The sequence below is a fragment of the Anas acuta genome, chromosome 1 (genome assembly GCF_963932015.1).
Source record: "Anas acuta chromosome 1, bAnaAcu1.1, whole genome shotgun sequence".
Taxonomy (NCBI): domain Eukaryota; kingdom Metazoa; phylum Chordata; class Aves; order Anseriformes; family Anatidae; genus Anas; species Anas acuta.
The window spans coordinates 146,060,191-146,082,234 of NC_088979.1; the positions used below are offsets into that span (position 1 = coordinate 146,060,191).

The 22,044-nt window shown below is 41.7% G+C and overlaps 1 protein-coding gene across 5 annotated transcripts in view; it reads left to right on the plus strand.

Moving 5' to 3' along the window:
* The window catches only part of TBXAS1 (thromboxane A synthase 1), a 242,936-nt gene that overhangs the window by 53,800 nt on the left and 167,092 nt on the right, over window positions 1-22,044 (plus strand). For all 5 annotated transcript variants that reach the window (XM_068663699.1, XM_068663731.1, XM_068663698.1 and 2 more), the window contains one exon: window positions 9,867-9,960. In XM_068663699.1, coding sequence (XP_068519800.1) covers window positions 9,867-9,960 — 94 coding nt within the window. The remainder of the gene's footprint in view (window positions 1-9,866; window positions 9,961-22,044) is intronic.

Below are 22,044 nucleotides of genomic sequence, written 5' to 3' on the forward strand. Positions count from 1 at the left end.
CAGAGGTGTTTGTGCCTCCTTTGTATCTGCATGGTTTGGAAATGAAGTGGAGGGAAAAATGTAATTTAATCATTGTGATGTCTTTGAGAATAAAGAAAAAGGGAAGAAGAAGAGGAAGGAAAATCAAGGCAAGAAAAGAAAACCAGAGGCAACCTTTCTCCTTGTAGCATCAGAGTACTCCCAGTTCCCAAGTCTTGGGGAGCAGGCAGTGTCTCCAGTATTAATTTCAATTTTATCTTTGACTGTCTGGTAATGTACAGTATTATAGCATCTTTCCTGTAATTAAAGGTCAGACAATGTTGTCATTGTCACCCTTTACTATAATGGATTATAACTTGCGTAAAATAACTAACAATGAGCTGAGATTTTTATGTGAGCTCTTGGTCTGAGCCAGCACTTCCTTTATTTCTAATCTGGCATACTTAATTATAGGTGGGTCTGAGAGCACCACAAATTAAGGTTGTATGATGCTCCCATTATACAACTCTATTTTTCAATTGTCTATTGCTTTTTCAAACTCTGACCAGATGGGCTTGAAGTTTCCTAGGGCTGGTGTCTTAGATGGAATTATTGAAAAATCTCAGTTAAAATGAGCTCCATCATTTCTGACAGAGAAGCTTAAGAAAAACGTTGTTTTGCTTGCTGCTTGCTTTATTTTGAGTATCTTTCTAGGTTTACTTTATACGAGAGGTCTTTTTTGACTTTAATATTAGTTTCCACAAATATTAATTTAATATTTGTGCAGTATTGGGTGGGAGGAGGTGTTTCTTGCGTCAGTGGATGTACCCTTTGCCTTTCTCGTGCAAATTTGGGTCAATTGGAAGCCTTCAAAAATTGAAGTTAGCACACATTCATTTGAATCTTTTTTTTTTTTTTTTTTTAACCTATTTATAACGTTAAGCTAGTATTTCTGGTTCTGTCTTTGCTAAGCATATTCCCACCCTTTGTGCAGAGGGTTGACTAGGTGGCCAGTCCCTGCGAGCAGTTCCAACTACAACAACTCAGAAAAGACTTGTCTGTAGCCTGTGCAATAGCATCAGTGAGGCTTGGGCACAAAAACTGCCAGCAGAGTGCCTGTCCCACCTCTCTGCCAGCCCTTTTCCTCTCCACTCACCCATCACCTGTTTGCAGTGTGGCTGGGGAGGAGGGAAAGGTTGAGTAAAGTGAATGTCAATATGATGAGAAAGGAGGGGACTTGTGCAAGTGGTCTAGGGAAGAATGTGTCTAGGGAAGGAGAAACTAGGTAAATAGCTGCATGGAGGAGGATAAATGGATGAGATGGAAGAATGCAGGACTGTGTTAGGCAGAGATCAGTTGGGGAATGCTTCAATTTTGCTTCTTTTTCTCCCTGAGGAACTATTGGTGAGACCCTGCGGCAGGCTGTGCCTCGCAGCTCCCTCACATGAAAGACAACCTGCTTCTTCTGTCAGCTCTGCTGTTCGCTCACTTGGCAGAGGCCTCTGCTGCAGTCCTAGGGTCTTTTGATGACCCCTGGGGATGCAAAGTGATGCAATGTGATGGATTTTTAATGAGCTTTTTAAAAACCTGAGAACTTGCATAGAGAAAATTGCATTAAAGGCACATTATGGAGGTTGTAAAGTCAAGCACACAAAAGTTAGGAAATGACGGAACCAAGTTGGGCTGTGGACCATTAATTCAGGCACTCTGCACATTTTGAAATGATCTCTGGCTCCCTGATCACATCCGTTTCTGCTCGGCAGGACCTCTGCAATGTTCCATGCCCAGAATGGGTGGTGCCCCACTGATGTTAACCTTAATAAATAAGTTTAAAAAATTATTTCATGTGCAGTGCAATCATGAGGTCTGTCTGCATTTATCCAGAATGGTCTGAAGGGAGGTGAATTGTCCCTGCAGTCTGTCAGTGCTGCTAATTTGAGATTACAAAGGGGGAAGATGCCTAGAGGTTTGTTCCAGAAACACCTTGTCCGCTTTGGTGCATGCCAAGAGGCTGGTCTGGAAAAGGGAGCAAGGACTGCGTTCCTCACTTCGTCTTCAGTCAAGGAAGCCCTATCAGGCCTGGATGCACTGGGAAGTGTTGATTATCTTGAAGCAGTTTTGTCCTTTACTTCTCCCATGTGGTAACAGCACTGAGTGGCTCTGCATGTCCTGTGGCTGTTGAGGAATGCAGTACCGCACCTGAACTTGAAAACCAGTTCCCTGACAACAGCAACAGATGTCAAGAGAGTTGTCTGATAGACCAGAACAGCATGGATTTGAAAGTGACAGCTGAGGTACAAGTGTGCTGTTGGGAATACGACTTGGCTTTGCCTGCATGGTGTGTTGGCGCTTGATGTGTGTGCTAGGTAATGTTTCAGGAACGCAGCCACTGTAGCGCTGCAGACCATGAAGTAGTGAGCCATGAAGCGCTGAAGACCCTATGAAGTAGTGGGTCAGAGGCCTAGCAAGTGTTTGCTGTGTGGCTCTGAAAACCTGAAGTGATCAGGCTCCTAAGCAGGCTTTCCTCCCTCTGTTTAAACATGAAACCTTTGTCCTTACCATTATTGCTGGCATGTAGGAAGGGTTGTGGTGCACACAGCAACATGTGCCGTGTTGTCTGCACGTGGAGTTACATCATGAGGAAAGGACCTTGCGTAACAATTAGCAAGGCAAATTAAGCTGAAACTTCTTGTCCTTTTAATTATGTAATTAAGATGCCTAATTACAAAATTAAGATATGTGATTACATGGGGAGGGAGGAAAAAATTTATGAAGTTTTACTCATTTCTGAAAATCATGTTTGTAACATCACCCTTGTTTCTGCAAACTTCAGTCTTCATGGCTTGAAGCAAGAGCACTTAGGGCCTGGAGGTGGTACTGCTTTCATGCATGCCACACGGCATCTGTGTGAGGAAAAGGTGGGAAAAGGAAATTGAAAAAGGAGGAGATACGGTGCCGGTTGTCCTGGGGAGCAAAAGGAAGGCTAGTCCTGCAGGTAAGGCAGTGGGCTGTGACATGAGGACTCAGCTCTGCCCCAGGCTTCCTGTGGACCTTTTGTATGGTCCCCCATACTCCAGAGACCTCACATCTCCCGTGGACACTCCTGCTTTGTGCCCAGAGCAGGATGTAGGCCGCACCTCCCCCTCGCAAGGATACCACAGAGATATAAGTGTGCAATGAACTCAGTCGCTGTTGAGCCCACTGTGAAGGGCTGAAAGTGTGTATTTATGACTTGTTCGTTTGCTCTTTATTTGGGAAAGTTGTTGCCCAGTGTGAAGGGGCTGCACTCTGAGAGAGGTGATGAAATACTGTCATCGGCCTGCTGTACGGACCATCTGTCTCTCTCAGGGCTACTCTGGAGCGTCGTGAAGCATCTTGTTTTTCTGTATGGGCTTTTTTTGTTTGTTTGTTTTTGTTTAATTGGCTTTGATTCACTGCTATTTTTAATTTTTTTAAACCAAAGCAACCCCCCAAACTTTAAACGCACTGTGACAACCTGCAGCCTTATTACAACTAGTCCCTTGAGCCTATCGTTTCTCTTATTAAAAAGAGACACTAAAAGAATTGTTCAGCAGACCAGAACAGTATGGATTAAAAAATGATTGTTAGCAGATAGATGAGGGATAAATGTGATATTGGGCATATAATTTGGCCTTTCCTGCACATTATTTCATTAAAGCACTTGCTAATGCACCAGGAATAATAATCCTATGGTCATTTACATTTCGCAGCTGGAAAACATCTGCCCTTGTGGAGGCAGATGGTGCAAGTGTGTGTAATGTCTGTCTTATTCTTGTGCAATTATTTCAAAATTCAAACATTGGGAGTGCAAACAAGTGATTAAGGCAAGCAGGCATTACATGGAAGTTCTCATTATCTCTGGAACTGGTATTACAGCCCTACAAATTCATAGTTTAAAAAGTATATATTTGTTGAGCTTGAAAATGAAATTGCAGTACTCAGCCTCATCCCAAACTGGCTAAAGTCTCTTTTGAAGCTTATCTCAAGAATACACTAAAACTGTACTTGTAAATATTCTTTTTTCTTAATAGTAGTCAAACATCCAAGTGCACTTCTCAGCAGAAACCTTCATTTCCACCAGAGCTACCGATAGGTAACAGTGAAGGGCAATTTGGTAGCCTTTGCCCAAAGTTAATCGAAGAAGGTTGTAAGAGAGTATTCCTTTCCTCAGTTTTCCATCAGCTTTGGGGGAGAGTGCTTCAAGACTTACCTACATTCTGGGGTTGGCTGGCTGACTTTTTTTTTATTCAGCGAGTTCAGTTGCTGGAGGTAATAACCAGAGGTGGTGTCTGCCTTGGCTGGAATACTCCCTGGAATACCTGCTTTCAAGACCTGTGTTTTGTGTGTTCCTCTGTTGGACCAAATCGTGATTTTCTGTGTTACGTGTCCTGAGTATCAGATGAGAAGAAAGACTTGTGTGATGGCAGCTCTCCAGTGGTTGTGCTGCAGTATTCATAATGCAAAAATTCCCAGAGAGAACTAAGAGCAGAAATTTCAACTCTGTAGTGAGACCAGGGATGATATCAGTGCTTTGGTGAGACTGCTTTCTAGGCAGGGCTCCCAGGAAGGCTTATATATTTTATATGAGCCATCACTGTAATGTTTGGGAGGCTACCATTATTTTGTATATTATCACTACTTTGAGCAAAAGTACATCCCAGTGTTAACAGGGACCTAGTGTGGGTATACATAAATAGAGGCAAATAGGTGAAAAATGCATGATTATGTCTTATTTGGCAGGAATGTTTTCCATAATTTCAGCAAAATGCTTTGTTTTCCTACTCAGTCTTCCAAAATAACACACCTCCCAGCTCCCCAAAAGATTAAAAAACATTACTTTTTTTTTTTTTTTCTTCCTCTCTGAGTGTCCTAGTTTATAGCTTTCAGATATTATTAGGATGTGCATTACTTAGATGTAGAAGAAATGACGCACTTTCTATTGAGAGAGGGATTTGGGGTGATTTCAATGGTATGTTGAAGTCTGTGATGCAGATTTGGCAACTTGTGAATGTTATCTGCTGTAAGAATTGATTGCAGTTTATGGTAGACCATATAATACTTTTTCTTTCAGTGGTGGTCAGTACTGGACTTGTGAGGCAGACAGCTAGTTCTGTCACATATATGCATTGCAACTTATGTTAATTAGCTGTTGGTTTGGATTCCTTCCCTTTTTTTTGCATGGTGTCTCATGGCAGTAAGTTTGTGTTTCAGATAGCTTAAGTCGGCCTTGCAGGCCTACAGAAATGTATTTGGGATGCCAACTTTCTTTTAACAGTTACGTTTAATCTGCACAGAGATCATCTAGCTCTGAGAGGCCATTTGAATGTCTTCAAAGAGTTATTGAATTGTTTATTGATCCACCTCATTACTGCTGTTCCTCTGGTTCCTTTTGATGTGTTGTCACTTCATTCAACATATAATGCCAGGGTTTTAAATTAGTAGTTGTGCAGGAAGCCCTACATGTGTAAATATTAGGGTATGTTTCTCCCTTGAGTGGAAACGTGGTAGGTTGTCCAGTCAATGCTGTTGCCATCAGAGTCTTACCTTCACCATGCCCCTCTTTGCACAAAGGTTCCTTCCTGACATCTTCTTTAGAAAACTTGAAGTGTCTGAAGTTTTATCTGTTAGGCTTTGTTGCAGTCTAATCTCATGCTGCCATTGGGAACCTACAGACTAATTCCCTGCTTATGAAAATAATTTTTTTTCTCCTTCCCTTTAATCTTTTTTCCATGTCTCCCTTTTACATTTGTTAAATTCACAAATTAAATACCTGCTGATTTTCCTTTCATTAATTTCATCACTTTTTGAAGCTTTTTAAGCATCTAGAATAGACAACATCCTGTAGCAAGGAGTTCCATAGTTAGAATATCGATTATTTGAAAAAGTGCTTCATTTTAATCCTGCCACCTGAACATTTATTTGTTGTGTGTGGCTTTTTTATTTAGTTAGTTATTTTTAGCAATGATGAGTAATAATTCTTTATTTATCTTCTCTAAGCCGTACAGGATTTTATACGTATTTGTCATGCAGCATCAGTTGCTTCTTTTTCCAAGGTTAATATTATAGCCTGGATATTTATTCCTTGTAGAGAAGTTGTTCTGTATCTTTGGTCATTTTGGTCATGTCCCAATATCTCTTCTATTTCTAGATTCTTTGAGATGAAGTATCAGAACTGCAGGTAGTATTTAAGACAAAAGGTGGAAATGTATATTTTTGAGCAATAATATAGCTGTGCGTATCTTTTTTTTTTCTTTCATTTTCCTTATAAAGGCTCTTAAGCCTACGGAAAGGCCAGTAGTTTTTATCTTTGTCCTTTCTGTTTGCTAGTCTGATCAATAAACTTCTACCCTTAGTGTGCACACACAGAAACAGCATTTTTTATTTTGGAAGTTGCCTGCTATCAGATAAGTTGGGGGGGATAAATTAACACAGAAGTGCATTAAGTAACAGAATGAGAAATAAGGCTTCCTGCTGGAGATAAGGCAGATTCAGAACAGTTTCATTTGTATGTCAGCTTGTCAAGATGAACATAGTGTGCCTACCTGCAAGACAATTCTGCCTGTTTGCACTCTTCATCTTCTGGCCCCTCTCCCCTTCTCAGCAACAAAACGTGGCCACTGTGTTCCCCGGTACTACTTAGCGCACAACTCTGCAAGCTACTGGCCAAGTGTGTGTCATGGGTGTGCTGAGTAGCTGAATCACATAAATTAGCCTGTTCCAGTTATCAGATGCTTCTGGCTGAAGAGGCAAAGGTTTGTGCCATGAAGCTGTCAGAGGCATGCATTGCTGGTGTTCATTGTGTGTTACACAGGACAGATTTTTTTTTTTAATTTGTAATTATTTTTTAATGAACTCCAGAACACCCCTTCCTCTCCCTCCTCCCACCCTTCAGTTGGTGGGCATGAGCTGAAATATTGCAGAGGTGGGAGGTGGGGGAGAAGCTCTTAAAGTGATGATTAAGGTTGCAAAACATAAGCTGTTATGTTAGAAATGGCTAAAGTCAAGATTACCTTTGTAATGGTAAATATTCCTCCTTCTGTGCGTGCAACATGGTCAGTCCCAACGCACTTGCATACTCTTCTCTGCAAAACTACAGGCATTTCAACAGTACCAGAAATGCAATGAAATCACAGATACAGAGCTATATGTGTTTAGTGATGAGATTTTTTAATTTTATTTTTATTGCTGGCCCTGCCCTTTTTTTGGTACACTTCACTGACTACAGTGCTTCTGCTTCCCATCTCATTGTAAACCCCATTTCTCTACATTTTGAAAACCTACTTCAAATGTAGCTGAATGAAAAATACCAGAGAAAAAAACTCTTAAGAGAAAAAAGGAAAACAGATTATTGGTATGGAGCTGCCAATAAAGTTCAGAAGCTAATGAAGATGAACTGCTCATCTAAGCATAAATAGTCCACGGAGTCCAGGTGTGCTCTTGTCTTATGAACCTGGGTGCTGAGTTTTGAGCACCATACTCATTAATTCTGCTCCTTCTGAAATATTTGGTGATCACATCAATTAATTGTGCTGTGTAAGACTGTTTGAGTCTGCAGTACAAGAAGATCAGGGGTATACAGTGTCCAGTCTATAGTGAAATTAGTAGTTGGCTGCAGCTCTGGCTGCTGTTTTGTAACCTGTCACGTATTCCACAGTAAAAACATCCAACAGAAAATGCTGCAAAATTGACTGGTTTCCATTGAGAGAGATTTTCATCTCTTCTACTGTTTACATACAGAAGATGAGGTCTTTGCTATGACACAAAGACACTTTAGGCAGATTTCAAACAGCAGCAAAAAAAAAATCCTCTCTTTGGGGAAGAAAATGTATCGTGTAGGCTGTTTGTCATTTTGAAGTTAAAATGTTTTTTTTTTCTTCCCAAAGAATATTAGGTATTTCAGCTTTTAAAAAAACAAGCAAACAAACCTTTTTTTTTTTTGTTTGTTTGTTTTTAAATCAGTTATGCAGCCAAAAAGTCAATAATATATATAAAATGTGTAATAAATTTTGACTTCTCTGCCTTTTTTTCCCACAATACTCTGTAATACTGAAATAGCACTCCTGCATAGAGACATCACTTCTATTTAGAGGGTTTGTGTTTGGGAAGGTTTGTACTGCCACATAGGAAGCACGTTGCTGATATTTAAATATATTCAGATCTGTGTCTTCTGATTATAATTTTTGTAAAGTATCTCCACAAAAGAAAATCCATTAAGAGCATAGGTACTGTGCTGCAGGAAATCTCAAGAAACGCAAGTACAAAAAGCTGCTAACTAGATACTTAAGTCCTGTTCTGTTTTGCTGGTCACATGAGGTTTAGTACTCTTAATTTCCTATGTTTCACTTCACAGCAGCATCTTTTCCCACCTGTTGGAGGGAAGGGCCTTTTTCTGCCACCGACTCTTTTTCTCCCCCATGTTCCCTGTCCCACAGGAATTGTGTGCTCTTTGCCCATTTAATTAAACCATGATATTCCTGCCTGCATCGTGTAGGGTGTTTCAGATGAGGCGTTATGTAGCTTATGGGATCTGAAAGCAGACGTGTCCAAGTCATAGCAGTGGGTTAAGCACGGTCTTTGGAGTCAACAAGACTGTCAGCTGGGTTTAAGGGGGAGTCAGCTCACTGGGATCCCAGGGCACTGCTTCTGGCTATGTCTCTTATGCAATTCAGGTGAATTGCAGGCTCAGCAGACTAAGGCAGCTGACATCATGACCCCTACACCTACACTATATGCAGTTCATGGTTTTTACTTTGGGTTAGATTTAATCTGATCTCCAGGACCAAACAGTCTCACCGTGCTTGTGGCTCAAAGCTGAAGGACCACTAGTTAGTTCAGAACTGCCCTGTTAATAGATAAAGTATGAGAGTAGAGCCTCAAGTTCACTTTCTTCTCAGTTTCCTCTCAAAAAAGTGTAGTTCACACATACCAAAATTGCCCCAGACATCGAAACATCATGCAGTAAGCAGGGGCAACTGGGAAGGTTCTTTAAAATTGTTACTGCTCTGAGCTGGGATGCTAATGAAGAGACAGCCTTTATTAATGTCAATGATCTTTTGCCCTGGTCCTCCTGGTGATAGTGTCCAATGTGATAATAATTAGTATTATTGTGTCTTTGGCTAATCAAAACTGCTGCTGTTAGCTCCTGATCTTCCAGGTTTCACCACCTGAAGTCCACTGGTATGTGTTAAGAAAGGAGGAGAAGGGGGTAAAAGGGCTATGGGGTTGTTTCCTCCCCCACCCAGTATCGTGCCTGCCAACATGCCACAGTTCCATCTGAAACAAGGGATGCACGAAGCTTTTCAGTCTGGGTTTTGTTTCCCTGTATTTTTTATCTTTGTTTAATTTGCTGACTGGCAGCTGGAAAATCACTTAATCAGCATATCTGGCCCAAATACTAGGCTTGACTTGAAAACACTGACAGTGTCTTGGCTCTCACACAACTGCAACTAGTTTGAATTCCTGTTCTGTGATCTGTATAGGTAGTGGTGATAGAAGGAAAAGAAAATAATCATGTGAAGATCTGTCTTGCTTCTTTCCCAGCTGTGCCACAACCCAAATGCCCATTTCAATTTCGTTCTAACCTCATGTAGCTTTAGCGGGTTGCTTCTGATGCACACACGACCTCCTGGGGAAGAGGAGCAGCTCTCCATTTACACTGCCCAGTTTGCAGGCCTGTGTTTGAGTCTTTTTGTTCTTCTGTCCTCTCAGAAGCACCAGTGCTTTGTGTTTGCTCCTGTGGCTGAGCAATGCCACCTCACTGATCATTCTGTTTGGCCAATACAGAAAGCATCTTCTCCCTTCTCTGAAGCTAGGGAAGCCACCTGAACCAATTACTCTGGAAGTCTTATTGTAGGTCCAAAATTAATGTAATTCTTTATTTGTTCCAGGTACTCCACCTCTGCCTTCTCCAAACTAAGCAAAGTAGGGATCAGACATCCTCCACCTCTTCCTTTCATTGGAAACCTGCTCTTTTTCCGAGAGGTAAGGAAGAATTTTATCTGTATTTATCCAAAATATTGTGAATTGTGGATAGGAGGTAGGAGGAATTGAAAAGGATCCTACACTTCAGTAGTACCATCCCTTAAAGCATCCCCCTCTGGAAAGAACAAGCAAACTCCACTTTTTGAGTGAAACAGTTGTGTGCAAACAGCACTAATTTCAGGATAAAGTAAACTTGAGGGGAAAGAAAATACATAAGCTCCTGCAGTTAATTACTTGAGCTTTTCCAAGAAAGTTCATGCCCTCAGTGAAACAAACTTAGTTATGTGAATAGAGCAGATTACGATAACTAGCCCCAACTGGTTTGTACTGAGTGGTTTTGGCTTGCACGACCTTTCTATTTGTTTGTGTTTTTGCTGATGGTACACATTTAGTTTAAAGCTTGTAGCATTGCTTGCTCCTAAGCAGTAACTGGAATTGGCTACCACTGAATGCTGTTGTTCTGTGCCCCAAATGTTCCCATCCCAGCCTGGGAGGGGAAGTACTGGGGATTCTGCCACCGGATTTAATTCACTTACTCTTCCTACCCTTCACCTTCTCTCAGCCTGTTCATGCTGGTGTTTTTTATCCCTTGCTCAACTTTTCTAATGATTGTCCGAGTTACGTTAATAATGAGGAGCTGCCATTTCTCAGGTTGGACTCTCAATAAAATCTCCCAAGTGTGTCTCTGTTATGTTCCAACAACTTTTCAGGAAATCTGGGCTAACTCCAGCTACAGCCCAATATCCTCTTTTAAGTGCACAGTCATCAACATCCATGCTGAGATTTGAATTATTAATGCGATTATAGTGCTTCTTACCTTGGTTTTCATGGTGATTGTTCCGTCAATATCTGACTCATTACTAGGTAAAACCCATTTAAATACCGGTTTTACATGTACATCTGATTTCATTTAGAAAATAGCATAAAAGGTGGACTTATTTGCTCTTGGTTCATTTGAAAAGGATTGACAGGATGACTTTAAGATACAGGAGATGCTGATTGTATGGAATATGGACCAGTTCACCCTGATTGTTCTGGTTTGAATTCAGCTGGATGGCATGAAGTGACTTGTTCCGTAGGTCTTTGCTGACAAAATCCTCTTATTGTTAGTCACCTGCTAACACTTGCTGTAGGAAAAGCTGCCTGGAGACTAAATTATTCTGACATGCTGTGGATAGGCTTACCCTGTACTAGTGTATGAGTAAAAAGTTTCTGAAAACTATTATCTGTGATCTGCTAGGCAAATTTCATTACCAGTGTTGCATTCATAGAACTTGCTTAAAGCAGGCTAATGAAGAAAATGGACATAATTTTAGTAACTTCTGGGGAGAAAATAAGTGAAAGTATCCGTGAAACTATGTCTTGCAGTACCAAGAAATAAGAATTTCAGCCAGAGTTTTTAAGCAATTGAACACTGCAGGAGCACAAGCCCCACCAGGCTGTATATCCAGCACTACAACGTTTCACTGTCTGTCCTGTTTATAGTCTTATAGTCAATAGGAACAGGCAGGGATGAGTCCAAATCTTGGTAATTTTTCTTTCTTCCCTCATTTTTTACCATGTTTTCTGGACCTGCTATGTGGCTGCTTTCTTAGAATCATTGCCCATAGCAATGTGCTGGTAAGAGGAGGGCTGCTCTTATACTGCTGGATGTTCTTGACTAGAGCATTTTCAAGTTACAGGTGCTCTCACTGTAGGACAGCTACCACGTTCCCTCCCTTTCCCAGCAGGGGAGAGCTAGGAGATGCCTCTCACCTTCCTCAGGGCTGGGGTAGGTTTTAGGGACTTTAGGGATTTAGCTGCCAATGGCACAGTACTGCAAGAGCAGCAGGTGTTTTTTTTTGTTTTGTTTTTGTTTTTTTGTTTTTTTTTTTTAGGAAGTAGCAATGCACTTGCATGTTCATGCAGACATGTCTTTTCACTAAACTGGACATTTAAAGGTCTTCCCTTTTAAATAGGCCAGCTCCTTCTTGCTCTGTGCAGTATCACCAATGTTGTGCGTGGGAAAACACAAGCCACAATCCCACTAAAAGGGCTTTCCAGCCCTTGAACCATTTCAGAGGAGTTAATGAACAGTGGCTAAGAGGAATGAATTCTCATGTGCTGTACAGGAATCTGCATACACGGAACGTTTACATTTCCAGTGCTGAATTTGAACTACAAATCAACATGAGTTGAAAACCTCTGCATCAGAATGAGACTTAGAAATCCAAACACTTCAACAAATATATTCTTCCAGTCCAAAGAGTGTGCTCATCTCGTGGTTTTGGGCTTTCATGATTGCTAGAAATTTAAGGGGAAAAAAATGGAGAAGGAAGGTGAGTCCATCTGATATAATGGAGTAAATCACAGACCTGGGGATTTTAGGGGGAAAAAAAAAGTAAACATCAAAAGGTATTGAAAAAATTTTAGGAGTAAGCAGCATTTTCTTCAGCTTCTAATGGCATAAATTCAAGGATTTGCTCACTTTCTCCCCTGCTTACATGGGTGTAAATCAGTTCTACTGATATTACTGGAGATTCTCATTTTACTCCACTGTATATGTGAACAGAACATCAAGCCTCATCATTCCCTTTGTTGTCATTATTATTCTATAAGTGTGTCTGAAAATGAATGAACAGTGCAAGCAAGATTTGACCAATAGTGCTGGGCTGTTCTTTCCTTTTTCTTTTTTAATAAACTTTCAAATGTATTTTAAATGAGAAAATGTTTTCTCCATGAGATTTTTCTTGAAAGAGTTATTTTCTCTAAGAAAATATATTGCCTGAGAAATGCCTGAAATAAGAGATGCTGTAATGTAGTGTCTCAGAAAGGAAGGGGAAGTGCTGAAAGTTAAGGGGATAAGGGAAATGCAACAGGAAAGACCTATCTCCATCACAGAAAAGTAGACTTTAAGATCTGTCTTGGGGAAAACAAAGTTGTTTTACTGTAAGTTGCCCCTTTCCCCTCAAGTAAAAAAGAGGGGGATAATCGCAACCTGAAACTAAAGCATATCCATGTTAATCGGCTTATCTCAAAAATGAGAAGATATGAAATTATTGCAGTTCTGCAGCTGGGAAATTATCGGAGTCCAAGATATTAGATTAAAAATTCTTCATTGCATGAGAACAAATTGTGGTGGGCAAGTCTGATGTAATAGTAAATATGATTAGGCTGTTCAAAAAAAAATAAGCAGCATGTTCAATTTTCCCGGTAACTGAGCAGACTTGCAGCAGACAGACTAGCGTTGTGCTAGGAACTCCTGACTGTTTCCCCCATCTCTCCGTGTACTACATTTTTCCTACCAATCTGTGGAAAAATACTGTTTCTTCTTTTTTTTTCTCTTTTTTCCCCATAGCAGCATAACAGGAGACACAAAGGTATACACAGCGTGGGCTTTGACTTTGAAGCCCATGCAGGTGCATGAGTGAGAGGGGCAGGCTACAGAAGAAATAAGCAGAACTATCCTATTAATTCCTAGACTAATGATTTTGTGACAAATGCTCTGAAAATCAAGAAAGTGCCCGTGCCCCTTTACCCTTCCTTCCAAAGAACCGTGGCAAACCCTTGACCTGTTGCTATGGCTCTGCTGTGCTTTTCTCCCTGTCTCCCATCTTTCTCTTAAAAGGCAGCTGTGCTGTTTTTAAATGTCACTGGCTCTGACATTTGAGCGGCTCTGGTCGCCTGGTACCGTACCTGCCTGCGCTGCTCAGCCTCCTGCAGAGCACCGCCCTGCCGCAACCTGGGGCTCGCCTCTGTGCTGTTTTGGGGTGGTGGTAGGTCTGCCTCGGCTGCCTTGTTTGGGGTTTGGTAGGCAGGCTGTGTGCAACTGGGTGATGTGCTTTGGGTCCCTGTGTTGGCGTGAACATGTGTTGCTCTCCTCTGAGTGCTCCTAGCAAGCTCCTGCGATGCTTTTGACCGGCTGCGTGCTTGCATCCCTGCCTTGCATTTTAATGAAGGACATCACTCTCTTTAGCCCCTCTCCGCTTGGACAGGATACTCTTTGTTTACTCTGTTTATTTCTGCCTGGCCTACTTGTGGATCCTGGGCTACCCTGGAGCGGCCCATTTCTGCTGAATGGAAGTGGAGGCTGTGTGGATGCTTTGTCTTGCTTTCAGTTTGGGATCTAGCTGGGCTGTGTTGTTTTATGGCTGATGGGTGGGAGTGGAGAAGGAGGGTGTGTGTGTATGTGTGCAGGGAGGAAGCGGAGAGCAAACATCATCTTTTTCCACTACGTATCTGCCAAAAGCATCCTTTGACTGAAAAGTAAAGAAAAATAAAAGGCTGAGTCCTTGCAGGGATGAATTTAACCCCATGTCTAATTTGCAGCCTAGAAAGCAGTATCTCAATGCTTGGAGAGAGGCTGCAGCACTTACTGTACTGGAATTTAATGACACAGCACGTAAACCCAAACAAGGTTGGAGGGAGGCAAATAGTGAGGGTCGGGGAAAGGCTGTGGACCTGGATTTAATTGCACGAATAATATGGTTTACACTGACAGTGAAAGCCTGCATATGGTTTTGTGTTGCTTTGCACAGATAAATGAGAGGAGTGGAGCAGGGAGTGTGAGGTTTGCCTCTTGGTGGCTGTGTGGAACCAGCAAAGGCAGCCATGGTACCACAGACCAGCCTGGTGCACTCACTGTGGGCTGCTGAGCACCCCGATGGGCCTCACAGGGTGCTTCATGTCTTTCTCAAGGCCTGGAAAAATTCTTCTTGACCGGAAGACCCATTTGTGTATTATGTCAAATGAAATGCATTGAACCTAGCCACTGCAGTCTGCAACATGACAGAAAACCTGGGTTAGATGTGTTTTTGTGTGTACTTCATGTGCCTGTAAAGCCAGTCTCTCTCCTTCTCAAATACACGTTTTCCTAGTCTCAGCTGATACCCTGTGCCACCTCCTTTGATCAGACGTTAGCACTGTTGAATACCCTGACAAAGTCAGTGCGGTACCTGGCTGTGGGAGCCTAATGCAGGAAATTGATATGTGGCAATTAGCTGACTCCAGCTTGACTACATGCCATTGGCACCCCTCAGCAGGAGCGGGACTGCTGGTTTTCAGAAGGGCCTCAGGCAGAGATGTGCTAGGGCTCATCCAAACATACTCTCTGAGCCTGTGGGACCTCAGCAGGGAGAGCAGCGCATGTTCCTCAGAAAGCCTTCTGTAAGAAAGCCTTCTGTACAGACATGATGTCCTTGGTGTTCCTGCATTTGATGTTTCTGATCACTGTGCTCACAAGTTATCCCTGAATGTGGAATCAACAGGTTCTCTTTAAATAGCCTCTATGGAAGCTAAAGATGGTATTGTGGGGCACAAAGCAACAGGCAGGTCTTCTGTAACAGAAAAAGAGGGGTGAATCATTGATGCTTTCTTGGTAGGTAATGGTGACCTGAGGGCAGTGGCCATGAAAGATGGTTATGCTTTTTTGGAATATAATGTTTCTTGGAATGATATATAATGTTTATTTTGGAATATAAGAGGAGAAAGAAGTCTGAACTATCACTTTTGTATTCCAAGAAACAGCTTCTTGCTGCGTGCCCTCTGCCTAGAGCACCTCCTACTGCTATTTGTGCTGCGCTGAAGAGTCCTGGATGGGCCCTTCCTGTACCTTCCTGTGGAGATGTAGAGTTATTGTCTCTCAGAGGAGATGAAGATTTCATTCATGAGCAGCATCATGTCTTTGGTATTCTGTAAGCCGTGTTTTGGTAGTTCCTTTTGGCATACTTCATGCTTGCTTGTGATAAGGAGGCAATAGTTGAGGCAACTGCTAGCTGTATGAGAAGGCTTTTACCTGTTAAGTGGAAAGAGAATGATGTTTTCAAAAGCAGTACAAGTGAGAGCAGAGACTTTCCAATCATGCTCCCAGCTTTCCCCAGACTCCCAGAATGATTTTGGGCAAGTTTGACTGGGACAAAGACTCCTTATTTTCTGAATAAGCAGATCCACTTCTTTTGTTTCACCTTGTGCCTCTTTTTACCCACCCACAAAATGGCTGGCATAGATGGTGTTCTGGTACATACATCTTGGTGTTGTTTTTTTTTTGTTGTTGTTGTTTGTTTCTTTGTTTTTCATCATGTTATGGTGAAACACTCTGATTGATGCCTAAGTGACTTCTCTAGGGACTTTTCTGTGGTAAATCTGGGGACATTGATACCACTGCTGTCTCTAATAGACTGGTCAGTTTGAAGGCAGGAGGAAATTTAATGATCCATCAATAGACACAGACCAAAGAGAGCTGTGAATCAATGCCAGCCTGAGCTCTGGCCTATAAATGAAGATGTCTGAATAAGGTGAGTCCCCAAGATCACCGTGCTGATGGACATTTCTCTGCTATTCCATTCCATCCTTGACCAAAATCATTGCCTTTTTTTTTTTTTTTTTTTTTTGTGTGTGTGTGTGTGTGTGTGTGTGTCAATGGGGAAATGGCTACCCAATATCCAAATATCCATCAAAGTAGAGGTCTGCATCATTAAAATGGCATCTTGCTGCTAGGAGTGGTTTAGGGGAAGTTTGCCATACATTGTGCCTCTTGGAGACTGTATTTGCAAGTTCATCACAGCAAATTCCAGAGTGTTATCAGTAGCCTACTCTTTAAGAAGTGTGTACTGCTAGGTTAAAGCTAGCTCTGGTATGAAATCTAGCATCAGAGAACATAAAACAGGTGTCCTACATAATAGTTGGGTTAAGGAAATTAAAATAATGCAGAGTTTGAATGGTAGCAGCATATAGATAGACCCAGTGTAACTGTTCAAACTGGAATTTTCCCTGGACTCTGTGGTCATGCAAAGGATTTAAGATTCCTGCAAGAAATATGGACCTTCACCTTGAAGAGCGGCTTCATAGTGATGTGAATGAACAAGAGGACTTCAAGCTGCTGTGGTAAAATTTAAGGGACTTCTACACATGGCCTTAAAAAAACAGGAATATTTCTTAGATCTGATTGCCTTCTATTCAGTTTTGGCTAAATTTACATCAGTGTTGGCTTGGAGAGAATTGGATTGGAGTAAACACAAAATCTGTGATTCCTTGAAATTGAAACAGAAAGCAATAGACTTGGTGCTGCAGTAAGAGCAATCTCGGTTGTTTTAGATGTTGTAACTTGTTCATATTGCATGTAGATCTGGAGTTTAGCAGTATCATATGCTGCTCACCTTCCTATTGTGATGTGTAGAAATCCATGTTCGGAAAAAAGTTCTTCCGTGACAGCAGCATCAGTACTTAGAATGATGGCCAGGTATCAGTTGTAATGCTAAAATTATAGCCAGCTCAGTTTGGTTGTTGAGAATAGTCGTTATCCATGAGCCAACAAATTTAGCTGAGTCTTAACTTCATTAGCAGTGTCTAAATGCATTAGCCATATGCTCCTCAGCATATGGGTAAATACATAACAATTTATTTTCATTAGGGTTTTCTTGCAAGTGCTGCTAACCAAAGCTCCACTAGAAATGTTTATAGCATGACACGTCTCTTCAAATAAGAAGCTGGCCTTCTGCATATCAAGTCATCCTGAAAGGGTAGCAAACAAATACTTCCCCTGCCCTTTTCTGAAGTAGGAAGGTACAGCTGCTGTACGTCTGATCTGCTGCAACTAGCTGTGCTCAGTTTTATGTTCAAATGAGTGTTAGAAGGCTCTGGAGAACTGCCTGTTCAAACACGTGCCATTAAATCCCCGGTATTCCATGTGTGCTGTTCTCTGTCTGACTACGGTGCACTTTGGGTGTACCACCTCCATTTGGCTGGGGGAACAGTTCCTGAAATTAGGTCTTAGTCTTGATCCTTAGTCAAATGGATGCAGTGTTGGGAAGGACAGCCCAAGTTTGCAGAATGGGCACTGGGACAAAGCCATGAGGGCTTAAGTGTCTGTGGTACAGGTACAAAGCAGTTGTTGCATGCTTGGGCTTTTGTTATATTGTCAAAAATAGGTGAAATGTTTGAAAATTTTTGACAAATATTTATGCAGTTTAATCCAGATATTAAAATTGCCTAGGTAGATATGGAGATGTAAGAAAGGGCCAATGTTGTCTGGGTGCTATAAAGTTCAAAAGTAATCTAACTCTCCACATACTCAGAGGCCTCAGAACTTGTCTAAGTGTAGACAATAAAGTGAAACCAGAATCGACCAGATATGCACTTGAATCAGGTTTGTTTGAGGAAGAAAAAAGCAGTTTTTCAACAGGAAGTCTAAACAAACCTCTGTACTTTAAAACCAGGTATCTCAAATTGCTATTGGCTTTTCTTTCTGCTTTCACTTTGCCATACACTGGAATGATTGATACAGTCTTGGGGTGTCCTTGTACTTTTTAACTTTTCGTTTTATTTCCTTTGCTATTATCTTTCCATTTGGTAATTATTAAATATTTCATGACTATTAAGTGATTTCTAATAATATACAGGGAAAAGTGAAAAATTATATTGGGACACTTCTAAATATTCAGGCAAAGGAAAAAAAAAAACAGAAAGCTGCTCAACAAACGTTCTTCTTGTCATGGTGAAATGGAATTGTGAATGAGACTTACAAGCAAGAGAAAAAGACATTGAGTCCTAGATATAAGTTCCAAAATATTCCCAAATATATCGATAATAAATGCTGTGGGGTGGGAGAACAAAACATTAAAATAAATGTAAATTACTCTTTACTTTTTTTTTGTCACATTCTATAGGTGTTGTCCCAAGTGTCTGATGACCTTTTCCAATTCTAGGAAAGTCAGACTTCCCAAAGTCTTCATCGTTTTGGCTTTTATTTGGTTTTATGTCTATATATTGAAACAGCAGGTGGGCAGCCCTGGATGGGATAAAACACCTTGTGGCTTTACAGGGTAGTTAGTCTGGGAAATATGTACAAAGAGGTATGAACAAGATCTTGGTGATTGATACATGAGTTTTACAAGGGTTACAGCTTGCAAAGTGATGAACAAATCCACTTTGATAGGTTAATACTCAAGAACATATAATGTTCTGTGAGAAACATGAGGCAAGGCAGCTGGGGAAGGGTGGCATTTGAGTTATCCTTCTTCGTGCTGCACATGTGAGGACAGTCTTGGACAGGATCACCTTGCAGGCAAGGTGTGGTGGAAAAGCCTCCATATCACACACAAGAAGGGAATTGAAGACCTTCAAGAGGGAAAAAGATGCAGTTGGTGACCTTATACTAAGGGTCTCCATTTTAATAAAGAGTCTCATATAGTTCATGACAGACAGAATTAGGAACCATGCAAGTATCTTGTAGTTATATTTGTGTTTATATTTTTCACTATATTCCCTCCCTCCCCCCCCAGTGCCCCAGGGAACCATCTCAGAGACCTCATAAATGTGAGATTTCATTTTCTAATGCTATTTCATTTCCTGGATGGAGGACCTGCCACAAGAAGACCAGACCTCAAATTATAATAGCCCTATAAATAACTCCCTAAGGCAAAAGGGAAAAAGAAAGCCTTTGAAAGACAACTGCAGATACAAACATGGAGGTGTTTGGGTTCTTGCAGAACCAGACTAAGAAGCTCCTAATTAGGACATCATTTATTTAGTGTAAGGTTAGTGGGCTTTTTGGGTTTCCGTGTTGTTTATCTCTGTGCTCTGTTTACTTAAACAGAGCATCTCAAAAGTTCAGCGAGGTATTTTGCTCAAGTTTAATTTTTTACGGTGTTTTGGTGTCTTTTGCCCTGTCTTTAGAGCCTGCTAGAAAATGGAGTTCCCAGGTAAAATTGAAAATGATCAAACTGACTAAAAAACCTACAAATCGATAAAAAATAGTTTGAAATTGCACCTTTCTTCTTTCTGCGTGAAATCATTTTATTTCAGAAGACCCAGACCCAGGCTGTCTGCCTGCTTTCCACTGGAAATCTGTGCAGAATTGGCACATTGACTAGAATAAAAACATTCCCGAGGAATCGGCATGTTCTGTCAAAACATTTGAACAGCTCCCGTCTCCCTGAGCACAGCACTGTTACGGAGCCTGCAAAGGGAGCTCTGAGACTGCGACGCGGCTGTGCTGGCTCCTCTTCCAGCCTCCCGGCTCAGATCCACCTTTTTGCATAGTTATGGGCAAAGCGCTGTAGGTTAAGTTATATTTTGCAGTAGTGGGAGCAGGGAAGGAGGTCTGTGAGAGCCTTTTGCATCCTGATGTGACCTATGGAAGGGCTGGAGATGAGTGTGGTCTTTGTGCTTCCTCCGTTCTCGCGAAAGCAGCGTTTATGTGTGTGGAGAAGTGAGGAAGGTGAGGCTGTGGGACCCCAGTACCTTCCTAGAGCAGCTTGGGTCAGCATAGTGGCCCAGGCCAGCTGGGCTGGCAAGGCTGAGCTCTAGGGGCAGGGTTCTCCTGTGGGGGATGCCTCTGTGTGGTGCCCCTCACTGCTACACAGCTCTCCACTATGCGTGAGCTCAGCCAAACAGCAAAGTTTGATCTTTGTGTTGTGGAGTAACAGTGAGTTTTCTTGTGGATACCTTTTGGGACTTGGATTGTTAAAATAAATAATAATAATAAAAAAAAAGTAATCTGACTAGGAGATGATACATAGCAATTACAGAATGTAACTAAGCAGAGTGTGTCTAGTGTCCATCCACACAGCAGGACACTGAGTGCTTTACTTTTGCTAACTGTCTTACTCCTCCAGCACTGAGGTGAACAGGGTCTCACTGATGGCTTCTACTCAATACAAATGAGCATGAAAACCAGGCCTGCAGCCAATTTACCAGAGGTGCTGTCTATCTGTTGTTGAGACTAGTTGCTTGGGAATGTAATTTTATCATTCTTGTTCCCAAAACTGATATCCCTGACTGACCACAGCTAAATTAGTTTTTATTTTTGCACAGTTTCTGTGTAGTTGCGTGATAATTCATTGTGGGGGACAGCATGTAGTCAGTGGCTTGAACCAAATGAAGTTTTTCTTTATATTGGAAACAATGATGTGTACTAAGCAATGCTTTGCTGTGCCAGTGAACTAGCAGATGGTGCCTTTAAGGCTGCTCATGTGACAATAGCCCGTCTGAATGAGTATCCTACCTACTTTTCTAAACCCTGTCTGGCAGAAAAATCCTTTATAAGGTAGCATAACAGTAAACAAGGTGCAAAGGCAAGCAGCTAAACGCATGTGCTTGTCTCGTACACTGTAGCACATGTCCATGCAGTTCAGAGGCTTTTTGATAAAAGCGGCATCATTCAGGAACATGATGGGAGAGAATGATCTATGCCATGCGGGCCAGGGAGGGCAAAGGTGGCTTATAAACAATCCCTGCCTCTGTTTGGGTTAGTGGCAGCACGGCGATCTTGTAGGGGGTGGGATGTGAATGCGAATTCCTAACTCTTTTACTTATCCCCTGGGCCAGAAGAGCCAGATGTGTTGCACAGGCAACAAATTTAATCTGTGAATGATCATTCCTGATGGATTCCCTCCATTCAGTCCAAAAGTTACATTACTGGGCCACAGCCCACTTCAAGTAGACAGACAAGACCACCCAATCTGATGCCTTTAGGGAAGGGAGAAGGTGGAATTACCGTAATGAATAACTTTATGCAAGCAGTTGTACACACCATGGCCAAAGTTCATATACTGGTGCCTAATCCAGCTAAAGGAACACGGGAACCTAAAAGTCTAACTGCATAACTCTCCAAAGTTAATAGGTGTTGTTACCTTCATGTGCTGCTATAACTCCTCTTATATAATTACCCCATGTTTAGTACTCTGCACTTGTAAATTCTGGCTCGAGCATAAACCATGCTGACAAAAGTATGTTCACCTCTGCAACTGAGGGGAAGGGAATTTACTATTCCCACAGTCGTATGGGAGGAGAAAATCCCGTGAAAATCCTTCTGTGGACAACTGTGGGAAATATATGTTAAAAGGCTTTGAGACCTCGCACAATGATGAGCTCAGCTATTTGTGTGAGAGGTAACTGGCTGAAACAACCTTGTCAGAACTGAAGCCTCTTAACATACTGTATTACTGCCTTCCAAAGCTCTGACAGACTCAGGTTCTTGCAGGCTCACCACTGTCCAAACACAGCAGTAGTTGCTTGATTTGCAAAAAGCTCATCGTCTGCAGAGGCAGACCTGGAAGAGAGGTTCTGGCAGTTCTGTGGGTGAAGAAATTGAGGGCTCTGGATACA